Consider the following 14,579-nt stretch of genomic DNA (forward strand, 5'->3'; position numbering starts at 1 on the left):
TATTTCCTACTCCAGGTGATCTTCCTGACCCAGGGACTGAACTTGCATCTCTTGTATCTTCTCATTGGCAGGCTGATTCTTTACCACTTGCTACCTGGGAAGCCAAGAAGTACAATACTAAGTTCTAATCCCACCTTCTTGGCTGTGTAACCTTGGTAAGTTTTCCCTCTGAAGGAGGGTTCTTTTAACTGCATAATAGAAGAAAAATAGTGACTACATTACAGGATTAAACAAGGCAACACATGTATTTACCATTGTGTGTGGCACTAAAAAGTGTTAGCTTTGTGCTATTTCAAAACATCAGTTTTGCTCAGTGTTTTCCCTGTGAAAAGACATTTACATGCAAACAAGGAGCTAGAGAATGGACTGTACTAAACACATAGATGATGTCTTTATAAGTCAGACAGTAATTACAACAATACAAAGTACATCAGAGAAAGTCACTATCAGTAATGGTGAAACAACTTTTATTAGACTACCTACTCATGCAGATAATAATGATAAATCCTTGAAACAATATTAAGAAAATACCTGTTTGAAGACTCTGGAGAGCAATAAAACTGACAGAAATAGGAAAGGAGTATACCCTCCCGTTAGAAAGAAACCAACAGCACTGGATGAGATTTGCCCTTGGACAGCTTTTCTGCTGCTGCTGCTAAGTCGCTTCAGTCGTGTCCGACTCTGTGCAACCGCATAGACGGCAGCTCACCAGGCTCCCCTGTCCCTGGGATTCTCCAGGCAAGAACACTGGAGTGGGTTGCCATTTCCTTCTCCAATGCATGAAAGTGAAAAGTGAAAGTGAAGTCGCTCAGTTGTGTCCGACTCTTAGTGACCCCATGGACTGCAGCCTACCAGGCTCCTCTGTCCATGGGATTTTCCAGGCAAGAGTACTGGAGTGGGGTGCCATGGACAGCTTTTCAGGTGAGGGCTATTCCCTGTCCTGACAGCACTGACAACAAGAGCTCAAGCACAAAGCATCCCTGATGCTGGCCTGAGGAGCCAGAGGATGAAATGAAAGCTGCTGCAACTACCCTCACCAGTGTCACCGGTAGACTCTTGAGTTACACGTTTGTATGAGAAAGTCCAGGCTTCCCAGGTGGCACTACTGGTAAAGAACCTGCTGCCAGTGCAGGAGGTGCAAGAGACACGGGCTTGATCCCTGGGCCAGGAAGATCCCCAGGAGGAGGGCATGGCAACCTACTCCAGTACTCTTGTCTGGAGAACCCAATGAACAGTGGAGCCTGGCTGCTACAGTCCACAGGGTCACAAAGAGATGGACATGACTTAGCATGCAAGCACAGGACAGAGTCCACACTTAATCACAGAGGCTACTACTGAGCGACTAACAGAAATGAGCAAATATTTTAGCTATCGCCAACTGCAAAAAGTCAGAGTTTAGACTATGAATCTAATCAGGTTAACTACTTACACTCTTTGGAAGATAACAGACTCCACAGTCTCTGTACCACATCATCCACAATGTCTAGTATGCATTAAAAAATTATTGGACATGCAAAAAAAGTTTTAAGTGATCCATAAGATAAATGTACTCAAATAGAAACTGAGCTTAAGGTGACTTCTACTGAAATTAGCAGACAAGAACCCTAAAGTAGCCATTTTCAAAGAAAACACGGTCGTGGTGATGGAACAAAATGGGAGTCTTGGCATAGGAATGGAAACTAGAAACAAATGGAAAATCTATAAAAGAATAATATCTAAAATGGAAAAATATGTCTTAATGAGCTTAATAGAAGATTTGAAAGAGGAAAATTAAAAAAGCACAGAAAAAAACCAATGATTTGAAAACAGAGCAAAAGGAAGTATCCAATTTTGAGAAACAATAAAAGTGAACTGAAAAAGTGAAGAGCATCTCACTGTAGGACAATATAAAGTGGTCTAAATTCCACAGAACTGGATTTCCAGAAATAGAAGAAAACTATATTAAAAGAAAATATGGCCAAAATTCACAAATTTGGTTTAAAAAAAAAAAAAAAATATATATATATATATATATATATATATCCAGGAAGCTCAGAAATCCCAAAGCAGGATAAATATAAAGAAAACCATAACTAGGACATCATAGTAAAACCAATGAAAACAAAACTAACAAATAACCTTGAAGCAGCCAGAGAAAAACACACATTACATACAGAGAAACTACATTATAGATGATGGCTGAATTATTCTCTAAAATACATGAAGCGAGATCGGACAGAAGTAAAGGGGGAAATAAACAAATTTCTAATAACAATCATATCTTGCTAAAGATCTAGATTGAAATATCAGCAGGAATATAGTAGCTGTGGATAATACTATGGAAAACACCTGGCCTGACTGATGCTATGGAACAGAACACCCAAGGACTACAGATGACACACTCGTTGCACTATTAAAAACCAACAAAAAATTACAAGACTAAAATCTTACAGAATATACTCTCTGACCGCAGGAGAATTAAATTATAAATCACAATAAGATATTAATAACACCCCAAAATTCAAAATTAAAACACACTTCTAAATAGTACAGAAGTTTAAGAAGAAATCACAAGGGAAATTAGAAAACATTTGAACTAATTGAAAATAAAATAATATATCAAAGTTTGTTGGATGTAGTGCAAAAGGAGTACTCAAAGGCAGATAAAGCAGAAAATACACAGAAAATTACATTGATAATTGCTTTAGAAGAGTTGTCTCCCAAAGAAGACATACAGATGTCTAACAGGCACATGAAAAGATGCTTGTTACTGCTAATTATTCAGTTCAGTTCAGTCGCTCAGTCGTGTCCGACTCTCTGCAACCCCATGAATTGCAGCTCGCCAGGCCTCAGCTATTTGCAGCAACATGGATGGATGGACCTACAGATCATCACATTAAGTTAAGGAAGTCAGAAAGAAAAAGACATACAATAGGCTGTCACTCACATGTGGAACCTAAAGTACGACACAAATGACCCTATCTACAAACCAAAAACAGACTCACAGACACAGAGGACAGACTTGTGCTTGCCAAGGAGGGAGGAGAGGAGGCTGGGAGTGTTGCCTCAGCAAATATAAATTATTATATATAGGATGGATAAGCAAATTCCTATTGTACAGCACAAGGAACTATATTCAATATCCTGTGGTAAAATCATAATGGAAAAGCATATGAAAATGAAAATATAACTGTATAACTGAGTTACTTTGCTAATAGAGCAGAAATTAAACACAATATTGTAAGTCAACTATATTTCAGTAAAATTTTTTTTTAAAAGTTTTTTTTTTTTTTTTTTTTTTTTTTTTTTTTGTCTTTATTTTTTTTTTAATTTTATTTTATTTTTAAACTTTACATAATTGTATTAGTTTTGCCAAATATCAAAATGAATCCACCACAGGTATACATGTGTTCCCCATCCTGAACCCTCCTCCCTCCACCCTCCCCATACCATCCCTCTGGGTCGTCCCAGTGCACTAGCCCCAAGCATCCAGTATCGTGCATCGAACCTGGACTGGCAACTCGTTTCTTGCATGATATTTTACATGTTACAATGTCATTCTCCCAAATCTTCCCACCCTCTCCCTCTCCCACAGAGTCCATAAGACTGTTCTATACTTTGTCTCAAATTAATTATCTAAGTGTTACCTTAGAAAGTTAGGAAAAGTGAACAAAATACAAAGTGAAAAGAAAGAAATAACAAAGGTTAGAAATAGCACAGGTAAGAAATCAATGAAAATACAAGAGACAACAAACGAGAGAGAAATTTACAAAGCCAAAAGTTGGTTTTAATCTAAAATATCATTAACATTGTTAAAAAAACAGGATGGGGAGCACATTTATATCTGTGGCAGATTCATTTTGATATTTGGCAAAACTAATACAATTATGTAAAGTTTAAAAATAAAATAAAATTTAAAAAAAAAAGGAAAAAAAAACAGATTAAGAAACAGATATAAAAAAACACAAATAACAGGAATAAAGGATGGGGTAACACTATGAAATGAACATTAAAAAGATAATGATGAAAACCCTTGTGTCAAAACATTCAACAAATCAAATTCCTCTGAAGCATACAACTTTCAGAACTGACATAAGATGGAGTAAAAGAATGGAATAGCTTTATATCTTCAAAAGAAACTGAATTTACAAATAAAAATTTTCCCCTAAAGAAAACCCTCAACTCATATGAGGGTAACTTCAACCAAACATCAAAACCAAACCTATATATACTCTTTCAAAAAAGAGAAGGGAATACTTCCAATTTCCTTTATGAATCCAGAATTACTTTCATATCAAAAGAATTATTTTAAAATTCACAGAAAAATTACCACTCGTGAACACAGAAACAAAACTCTGCAGCAAGATACAGGCAAACTGAATCCAGTAATATTTAAAAAGAATGATAAAAGGTTACCCACTGAAGTTAACTACAGGAATCCAAGTTGGTTTAATATTTGAAAAGCAATTAGTAAGATTCATCGCATTAACAAAATAAAGAGAAAAATCATGACCACAGCCATAGATGCAGATAAACCATTTTACAAAATTCAAAACCCATTCATGATAAAAACTACTCAATAAAGAATAGAATGAAACCTCAATGAGATAAAAGACATCTATAAAAAAGCACAGCTAGCATCATACTTAACCATTAAACAGCCTGTTTTCTCCCTACGGAAAGGAAAGGCCTTTGAAGTCTTTACTCACTGCTTCTGATCAACATTGTTCTGATGGTTCTGGGCTCTGGTCAGTGAAATGATGGGGAAAAGAGAAGGGGAAGGCAGGTAGGCAATTTGGAAAGGAAGAATTAAAATGGGTTTTATTCACAGATAGCATGCTTATTTACCTACAAAATCATATAAAATATACACAACAACTGCTAAATCTAATAAGCAAGTTTAGCAAGATCACAGGATACAATGTCAACATGCAAAAATCAATTGAGTACCTGCACACTAGCAACAAATGTTTGTCAAAAATAATGTGTTTATTATAGCACCGAATATTTAGAAATAAGCCTAACAAAAGACATTTAATACTACTAAACTAAAAACAATAAAACACTGCTGAAAGAAACCACAAAGATCTCAACAAATCAAGAGAAATACTATAATCATGGATTGGAAGACTCAATATTGTTAAAGATGTCAATTCTCAACATATTTAAAGGTCAATGAAATTTCACCCCTGAAAACTTTCAAAGAAAACTTTCATGGAAATGCAAACAATCTAGAACAGACAAGACAATTTTCATAAATAAAAACAAAGTTGAAAGACTTACAGTTTGTACACAGAAGGCTCATTATTTCATTGCAGTCATCTTTTTTACCTAAAGTTGCAGTACAGAGATAAGACTAATCCACGATAAAAAAAAAAAAAAAAAAATCAGAGGCGTGTTCAGTGGCTGCCTGAAGTGGTGGAGATAATTATTGAGAAGATACTCCAGGAAACTTTCAGTGGTAATGGAAATATTTTCTATCTTTTAAGAGGTACAGGTTACACAAGTATATGCATTTTTAAAACATCAATTTGTGCACTTATGCAAATTTTACTTTAAAGTGAGATTTAATGTAAATATCTCTTTAAAGGGGATAAACAATAGTGAATTTCAGGTTTGCATTTTTGCTTTTTTTACAGTGCTATGGATTCTGTGTTCTGTGTTGCGCTGTGCTTAGTCACTCAGTCGTGTCTGACCTTTTGTGACCCCATGGACCCGCAGCCCTTAAGGCTCCTCTGTCCATGGGTATTCTCTAGGCAAGAATACTGAAGTGAGTTACCATGCCCTCGTTCAAGGCATCTCCCCAGCACAGGGATCAAACTCAGGTCTCTCATATTGTAGGCAGATTCTTTACAATCTGAGTCACCAAAGAAGCCCAAGAATACTGGAGTGGGTAGCCTATCCCTTCTCCAGGGGATCTTCCTGACCCAGGAATCAAACCAGGGTCTCCTGCATTGAAGTCGTATTCTTTACCAGCCAAGGTACCAGGGAAGCCCTGTGGGTTCTAGGCTGCAGTAAATGAGTAATATAGTGAAGTATAATAGCTGACAGCTTTCTCACTGTTGGAAGAGCTAGTTCTAAATAAAGGATAAGAATGTACCCTTTGGATTAAAATCAGAGGTGTCAGTAAGTATGAACTCACTATAGATAAATGAAGATACAGATATGTGTGTATATAAAATGTTTATGAATATTATAAGTATGCATAATTTCCTAGCTCTAGATTCACTTCTTTTTTTTTTTTTTTTTAATTTTATTTTATTTTTAAACTTTACATAATTGTATTAGTTTTGCCAAACATCAAAATGAATCCACCACAGGTATACATGTGTTCCCCATCCTGAACCCTCCTCCCTCCTCCCTCCCCATACCATCCCTCTGGGCATACACACTGAGGAAACCAGAAGGGAAAGAGACACGTGTACCCCAATGTTCATCGCAGCACTGTTTATAATAGCCAAGACATGGAAGCAACCTAGATGTCCATCAGCAGATGAATGGATAAGAAAGCTGTGGTACATATACACAATGGAGTATTACTCAGCCATTAAAAAGAATACATTTGAATCAGTTCTAATGAGGTGGATGAAACTGGAGTCTAGATTCACTTCTACTTTCCATTAGAAAGGAATGAAAATAACAGCTCCTGTATGTAATAGCTAATCCCAGGGGTTGGGATAAGACAAGTGTATGATAGCCTGTAAGAAAAAAAAAATCCTTTTGTAATAAGAATGTGCTATAGGAATTATGGGAATATATCAAAAGGAGTAGCTTAAAAGGGCTCTCAAAGGCCAAATCTGGGACAATTTTGAGCAGTGATCCAGGGTCTGTGGACCTGATGGTTAGGGCTGGGAACAGACTTTCTCCCCAGTTCAACTGCACTCTATTGTGATTATGAAGGAACCATGCCCTTTGTGTATAAAGATTATTGAGTTCCAGTTGATTCTGCTATACTACTGTCCAATTTATATCTACTCACAACCACTTTCAAGTAATGGCTCAGGGGAAATTTTGCATGGAGCAGTATCACCAACTACTACTACTACTAAGTCGCTTCAGTCGTGTCCGACTCTGTGCAACCCCACAGACGGCAGCCCATCAGGCTCCACCATCCTTGGGATTCTCCAGGCAAGAACCCTGGAGTGGGTTGCCATTTCCTCCTCCAATGCATGAAAGTGAAAAGTGAAAGTGAAGTTGCTCAGTTGTGTCTGACTCTTAGTGACCCCATGGACTGCAGCCCACCAGGCTCCTCCATCCATGGGATTTTCCAGGCCAAGAGTACTGGAGTGGGGTGTCATTGCCTTCTCTGAGTATCACCAAAGCCTTTTGCAAAAAAGCAGCAAGTTGTATGGAAGAGCTTAGAAGAGCCAACACAGCTTCACTGGTAGTGAGAAAGTGGGTGGTTCCTCCAAGAATAGCACCCAGACTGGGAGCCATGAATGAAGAGGCACCAAACAATTGTTTTTCCAGAATGAAAGGGAAAACTATGTAGGAGGGAGCGGAGCAGCAATGTAAAGGCAATTAGTTCTAATTCGAAGTGGAAAAGAGAGAGGAAAGCAATTCTGGTCATTTGTAAAAGGAGAAAGCAGACTGCATGTCTGTCACAATCACAAAACACTTTTATGACATCTAATCATATTTCTTAATGCTCCCTCAAATCTTTTAACACTCACTGCACCCTCTTCCTCTTTTCTACAGGGTCACCCCCACCGGCAACTGCCCAGTCCTGGTAAACAAGTACATAACAGTAAGATGCAGGAGATTTTCTTCCTTATTGGAGCTGTAACAACCAGTCAGTCGGCTGTTAGGCTCTGCACTTCTCATCTGCCCCTTCCTCTTGATCTAGAGTTTCAGGAGAAGACATGGATAAGGGAAACTATTCTCCCCTACATGTCCTGGCTCAAAGCTGCAGATCTCAGTCTCCAGCTCCCCTTAATGCTTGCTCTACAGTGCTCCCTGGGGAGTCAAAATGCATTTTGAACTGTAATAATGAGTTATACAAAAACAGACTCAGGAAGGAGTTGAAAACAATCACTCATGTACAAAGAAGCTGATATACTCTTCCTAAAAATGTTATTTTAGATGTTTCTCTACCATGTTATCCTTGAACAAAAGTCTAGAAAACAATGTAAAATTAAATTACATTTGTATGTTATAACCATGAAGCAGAAAACAGTGAGTACAAATAGCAAAATGAATTACAATTATTTACAATGTGAAGAAAGAGGCATATGAAATAAAACATGTTTTCATTGCTCTTTTCTGGTGCATTCATCATTTCTTTGGTTGACTAACAGCTGAAACTCCTTTCTATGTCAGGGGAACTTTGCACTGATGGTTCTCTCCTGTGGTAGTTAAAATACAGCCAATAGTTGCTTTCCTGGTCTTGTAGCTAAGGAGAACGCATGTGGCCTGAGCTTGGCCAATCAAATGCACCTACTCTTAGGCATCAATTAGGAAACAAGTGACGCAAAGAAGCAGGGCTAGGGGAAGCACCACCCAAGACCCAGAGCAGTGATGGCAGTGGTGCGTCTGGTATCAGCCAGCTTCAGTATCCAGCTCAGTAGAAGGATCAGCCACTGCAGATTAGATCTACAGTGAGCATTTGTCAGAGATGCTGGCTGCTAAGAGCTGGTCCCCGAGTTCCCCCAGCCATGCTCTACCATGCTGGTAGCCAACAAATAAATGCTCTTTCCGATGAACTCCATGAATACTGGAACTGCTTTGTGACTACACATTCTGCCTGATGCATCTACTGTTATGCAACTGACCTCACTGTGCTGAGCTGCCACCTAAGAGGTTGTTTCTGTTTTGTTTTTAGTCGCTTTGGTCATATCCAACTCTTTTACGACCCCATGGACTGCAGCCTGCCAGGCTCCTCTGTCCAAGGGAGGTCCAAGGCAAGAATACTGGAGTGGTTTGCCATTTCCTTTTCTAGGGGATCTTCTCAATCCAGGGACAGAACCGGCATCTCCTGCATTGCAGGCAGATTCCTTACTGCAAAGCCACCAGGGAAGCCCTACCTAGAAGGAGCTCTATCTAATACACAGAACTACTTTGAGTTTTTCCTCTGGTGAAAAAAAATGCCCCCTTCTGAATTTCCTGGTTGTTATTTTTGCTTTTTTTCTTCTATAAGCTCTGCTCAAATTAAAAGATGTTTTCTATTTCCAGGCTAGAAATTATACTATGTATGAATAAAATGACTGAAAATAAATTAGAACAGAAGCTGTATCACCAGATGATGCACAAGATAAAAAGTAAAAACCCAAATAATAACCACCTGGGTTACTGCCTCTAACTGGTATATTACCAGAGGCAAATTTCCCCATGATGATTACCCATTAGTTTATGCAAAGTGGCTTGAGGCTCAGTCCATTTGCCAAATTGACTCTTGCCCAAATTTTCCTGGCAGGCAAATTACCAGTTAACCCTCCTATTAGTAGTCTCAGCAGGAACCAATGCATGAATGAGTGCTAAGCTTCTTCTCCCGCCTAGAGAGGCCAAGCAGAGCAGTGTTCAGGCCAAATGTCTTAGAATCACCACAGAGCTCTGCCCAGTGTCAGATAATAAATACTTGAACTGAAGATAATCGGACCTTTGCTTTCCCTGACTTTTGCTCTGGCAGTGATTTGATGACCTGGGTTCATTTAAAATAAAGGATTTCTGTGTCTTAATGCTTTTAGATTTCTAAAGCTGCCATTTATTCTACATGTAAGAGACCTGACGATGTCTGGTTACTATATTTACTCTCAAGAGTAGAGGTGACAGGTAATTTTATTGCTGAAATGACTCTGGTCTTATCAGCTGCTATGTTATCTTATTTTCTTCATAAATAAAGATCCAGGATTAGAGTACAAACAGTTACTCTCCTCACACGTTACAGGCTACTGGATAGAATATCTTTTAGGGACAAAAGGTAGCACTGCCATTCAGAAAGACCCTTCACTGAGACGGCACAGCCAGTCAATGTGGCCATAAAGGACCTCTGTGTCTCCGTAATACGTGGGAGACAGATCATTGGCTCATTCCATACCAGCCTCTCAGGACCCATAGGACAGAAACAATTTCCTTTCACTTCCAGCCAGGTTGGAAATAACCCAGGCATTCAGAAACAAACAGGATGTAAGCTGATTAAAAAAAAAAAAATCAACTAGATAATAAGAGCTTTGATTCAACTCAGAATTGAACTCAAAGCTTTGATTCAACTTTTTTTCCTCTCTTATAATGATAGATAAAATGCAAAACTGAAGTAAAATTTGGTAAAGCATGCATTGTATGTGTTGGATGAAAACTACAACAAAAACAAAATATTTTCTTGATTTTTGATAATACAGCACAACCCCAGCAGACATACTTTATTATGAAATAGCTCATTTGACACATTAAGAGTGTAATTGAAATGTGTCTCATCCAAGACATACAAGTGAGCCTTAGTGACATCAACGGAAACACACTGGCTCTTAGCTTATGTGGTTTGTGGGGATTTTTGAAAAGCTCTAGAGATCTCAGTGGTTGTCTGCAGGGCTTTGTAGATGGTATGTAGAGCCCAGAGTAAAACGGTGTGATTCGGTCTCACATGCAGGGAAGACCGTCTATTCTTTATTATTTACTCATGCTTCAGTTTTCTACCATGTGCATACTGAGCAAAGGTTTGATTTTATTCAACACCTATCCCAGAGCACCAGCAAATATATATTACTGCAAAGAAATAATTACAGGGAGAAAGCCCACACAGTCATGAATTTATAATGACAGCATCATAAATATTTATATAGTATAGTGCATTCGGGTTAACTGTTAATCAGGTGTTAAATGTGAGCTATAACAAATTCTCTGAAAAGGACAAATAGAAGACTTATTTTATGTTTTAATAATGGTTGGAAGAACATACTACTTTTAATTCTAATCATACCAGACATCATTACCTTCTCTGTCTTCCTCACTCTTTTCAAATAAAGGGAATCAGTCATCTCAGCAGTGTATCAGAAGGACAAAAAATTTAAACTTCTATTTCCTTATGGTTGATCACAGAAAGCTTTCATCGCTTAGGACTCTTTGAAGCATGTGCTCAGTGCAATAAATGTGTATTTGTGTTGCTGGGGGAGGTGAGGCAGGCGGAGGAGGTTGGTTTTAATGAAACACATGTGAGCAGGAGCCTGGAGGTCTGCAGCAGACACTCAGACCCCAGAGGCGAGTTTGAGACGAACCAGAACTTCAAATGACATGTTGTGAGACTGCATTATACTAAGCAAACTTTCATTCTATTCTCATACTATTTTCATTAAAAAATAATAATAATTTCTAATTGCAAAGAAATATAAGCGACAGAAGCTAGATAAAGAAAGTTGGGGATGCCACCATATGATCAGTCCTGGTTGCATTACTGGATCACCCATTGAGCAGTTAAGCATGCCTTAGGGCATTAGGAAACAGACTCTCCCTCCAAAAATCCCTATTTTAATGAAAGCATCATAGTAACTATTATAAGAAACATAATTTTTCATACTTCTTTTATGATTTAGTGTTATTTTTGAGTTACATTTGAGAAGGGTCTCCATAATTTGTCGGTATTTTGCATTCCTGAAAATACAGCATTTAAGAACAAACCCACCACCTCGGAAGTGGTCTCCTCATTCTACACTGTGTTATGGGAAGAAAGACTATTGGAAAGTCTCAATACCTTCTTTTGTCTGCTCTCAGCAGCAGCCAGCTGTGTGGACATCCTTTCTTGCATTTTTCTGCAGTGTGCCATGACTGCTTCGAGGATGGAGAGGGGGTTGGTACAAACTGGCTTCTTCTCTTTATCGCTGGCACCTGCTTCATAGTCTCTCTGTAGTGCCAGGAATGGGTCATTTAAATTAAATCTCCCATACCGTTCCTGGATAAATACCTCCTTCCTGCGAGCCTAGAACAAAATCAGAGGAATGTATTCAGGAAAAGAAATGAAAATATACAGAAAATATTTATATGAAGTTTTGTAGATACTGCTCCAAATGGTATTCACAACCGTCATGAGTCATGGCTTACGTGTGACGTCAGGTGGTGAGGAGTAAGCAGACTGTGACCTCAAACCCTGGCCAGTCTGCCAAGCTATGTTCAAAAGTTCTTCCTTTAAGAATATAGTCTTTTAAATTGCAAAAGATGCAAAAACAGTTTTTTTCTCATGATGCAGACCCCTTCAAGGTTCTGAATTTTAGGTGCAGTCTTTTCTCATTTAAAGTAAAATAAATATCAACAATTAAAATAATTTTTATAACAAAAAATAAAAAACAGGCAAAATAATGTTTCTAGAACTTATATTTCACATAATCTTCACCATGTTAAGTCACAAAATATAAATCTCCAAGTTTTGTATAGTCAGAAAGAATTTTACAAATATTTGAAGAAAATATTTCATGAATTTTTTAATGTCAAAAATCACAACATTCACCTTTTGTGAAATGTGACCAACTACCAAAAAAAAAAAAAAAAACCCCAGAAAATTAGGAAGATGCAAATGTCTTCTCATAACTGAAGGACATTAAAATATAGTTCATAGAATCCCAGGAAAGAATGTAACCTCATTTTACTTTAAATGTCAGTCCATCAGCGTCAAAGTTAATTTCACATCCACTTGGCACTAAATGTAATTTTCTATAATTAGCCTACAATGGCCTTTGCATAAAATGGAAAATAGCAGGAAAATAGTATTAGGAATATATTGAAAATGAGCAACGTTTTCCTAACTCAGGTCATTCGGAATAGCTACTAGAAAAAAATTATTCTATGCCACTGCCAGTGGAAAAACTAAATTACTTTACAATAAATCAAGCTTAATTTTCCAAAATGTCAAAGATGTTTTCTAAAGAAATATTACATACATTTCCTTAATTTAAACCAACTGCACTGACCAACTCAACTTTTCCATTTTAAGACCACTATCAGCAAGCCAACAAGTAGATAAACACGAATGCAAATGACAAGTGAGAAAACGTAACATTTCTTTTCCTATTACCAGATTAGAAAATATAATTTAAGAAAAGTCCAATTCACCATAAAATTTAAGCTATCTTTCAGAGGATTATTTTAAACTTAAAAAATCAAAGTGGTTTGTGAGTCAAAAAACATTTGGTATTTCTAGATTCTTCAATTATATAATCAATGCACTAAATAAGTATTATTTTAGAGATGCAATTACAAAAGCAATTTCCTTTTATCCTAACTTTTTTCTTTTAATTTTTATTCAATGTGGTGATTCATCTTCCACCCCTGAGTGAACACTTGGGATAGTCCCCATGGTTTTTCTAATCATTTCTATCTGATATAGTACCTATGCTGCTAAGTCGTTCCAGTTATGTCCAACTCTGTGTGACCCAATGGACGGCAGCCCACCAGGCTCCCCCGTCCCTGGGATTCTCCAGGCAAGAACACTGGAGTGGGTTGCCATTTCCTTCTCCAATGCATGAAAGTGAAAAGTGAAAGTGAAGTCGCTCAGTTGGGTCCGACTCCTAGCGACCCCATGGACTGCAGCCTACCAGGCTCCTCTGTCCATGGGATTTTCCAGGCAAGAATACTGGAGTAGGGTGCCATTGCCTTCTCCAATAATACCTATAGTCACTTTAAAATATAAAAATCTCAATTTGGTTTTTAGAATATGCAACTTCAGTGGTATGATGGCTTCTCTTCCCCAGCTAGGATCTGCACCACCTGGGAAGGAAGTGTTTAAGAAAACCTGTCTTCTTTCATTCAATTTTCTCCCTGTCTTTCCTAGTTATTTTCATCCTCTCCAGATTGGAAGGGACCAGAGGTAAAGGATGAAGATGGAAGTGAGGGGAACAGGAGCCCTCTACCTGAATGGTTCAGTCGATAAACTGGCCTTACCGGCTGAAACTTACATTTTAACAACCAATTAAAACTACTTCTTCCTGAGATGAAGGGAAAAGCAACTAGATGGGGCAGGATGCACAGCATTCTCTCCAGAGAAATGCCCCTGGATAAAAATCCTTTCTCTCTTGAATCTCCAACAATTAGATTTTTTATACCCTCAATGTGGGTTAGGAGTTTAAAAGTCAAATGTGGATTTCAAATTTCTTCTGAAAATCTGGCATCTTGGTCCTCATTTTAGCATCCATATTTATTATTATATAGGTCCCCTGCTGAAACTTACATTTTAAGCAGGGGTTCTCATTTTTCAACTATGGAAATATTTCTTTTAACATTATTGTAAGAAGTCTACCTTTCTTAGTACATCTTTCTTTGTAGCAGAGTTCTTAATCTTGAATGTACCACATTACTTTTAATAAGGGCAGATCAATATAAAAGTATTAATATTTAAGGATACTGTGTAATAAAAAGGACTTGAAATGTGTATAATACTGAGTTTGAAGAGCCCTTTCCCTAAAAAAAGGAATAGCTGAATGTGCAGATAACTTCTTGGATTATGCATCAGAATTACTTGAGAATGAAATGCATTTCAGGGAAATGAGTCATTATGAAGCCACATGCTAACTATAATTATAAAAACAGACTCAAACTCTTAAACCACTGATAAATAAAAACATAATTTCATCAGAATCTGAAGTTATATAGAATCCTGAGAAAGTTGTAAGCAAAAAATAAAA

The 14,579-nt window shown here is 37.6% G+C and overlaps 1 protein-coding gene across 3 annotated transcripts in view; it reads right to left on the reverse strand.

Annotated features, from left to right (window-relative positions):
- CTTNBP2 (cortactin binding protein 2) overlaps positions 1-14,579 on the reverse strand; it is a 169,370-nt gene that overhangs the window by 89,181 nt on the left and 65,610 nt on the right. For all 3 annotated transcript variants that reach the window (XR_003510776.1, XM_027539615.1, XM_027539614.1), the window contains exon 3: positions 11,660-11,884. Coding sequence is in view for 1 of the 3 variants with exons in the window: in XM_027539614.1 (XP_027395415.1) it covers positions 11,660-11,884 (225 nt within the window). In the remaining 2 variants the exon portion in view is untranslated. The remainder of the gene's footprint in view (positions 1-11,659; positions 11,885-14,579) is intronic.

This window comes from Bos indicus x Bos taurus, chromosome 4 (genome assembly GCF_003369695.1).
Source record: "Bos indicus x Bos taurus breed Angus x Brahman F1 hybrid chromosome 4, Bos_hybrid_MaternalHap_v2.0, whole genome shotgun sequence".
NCBI lineage: Eukaryota > Metazoa > Chordata > Mammalia > Artiodactyla > Bovidae > Bos > Bos indicus x Bos taurus.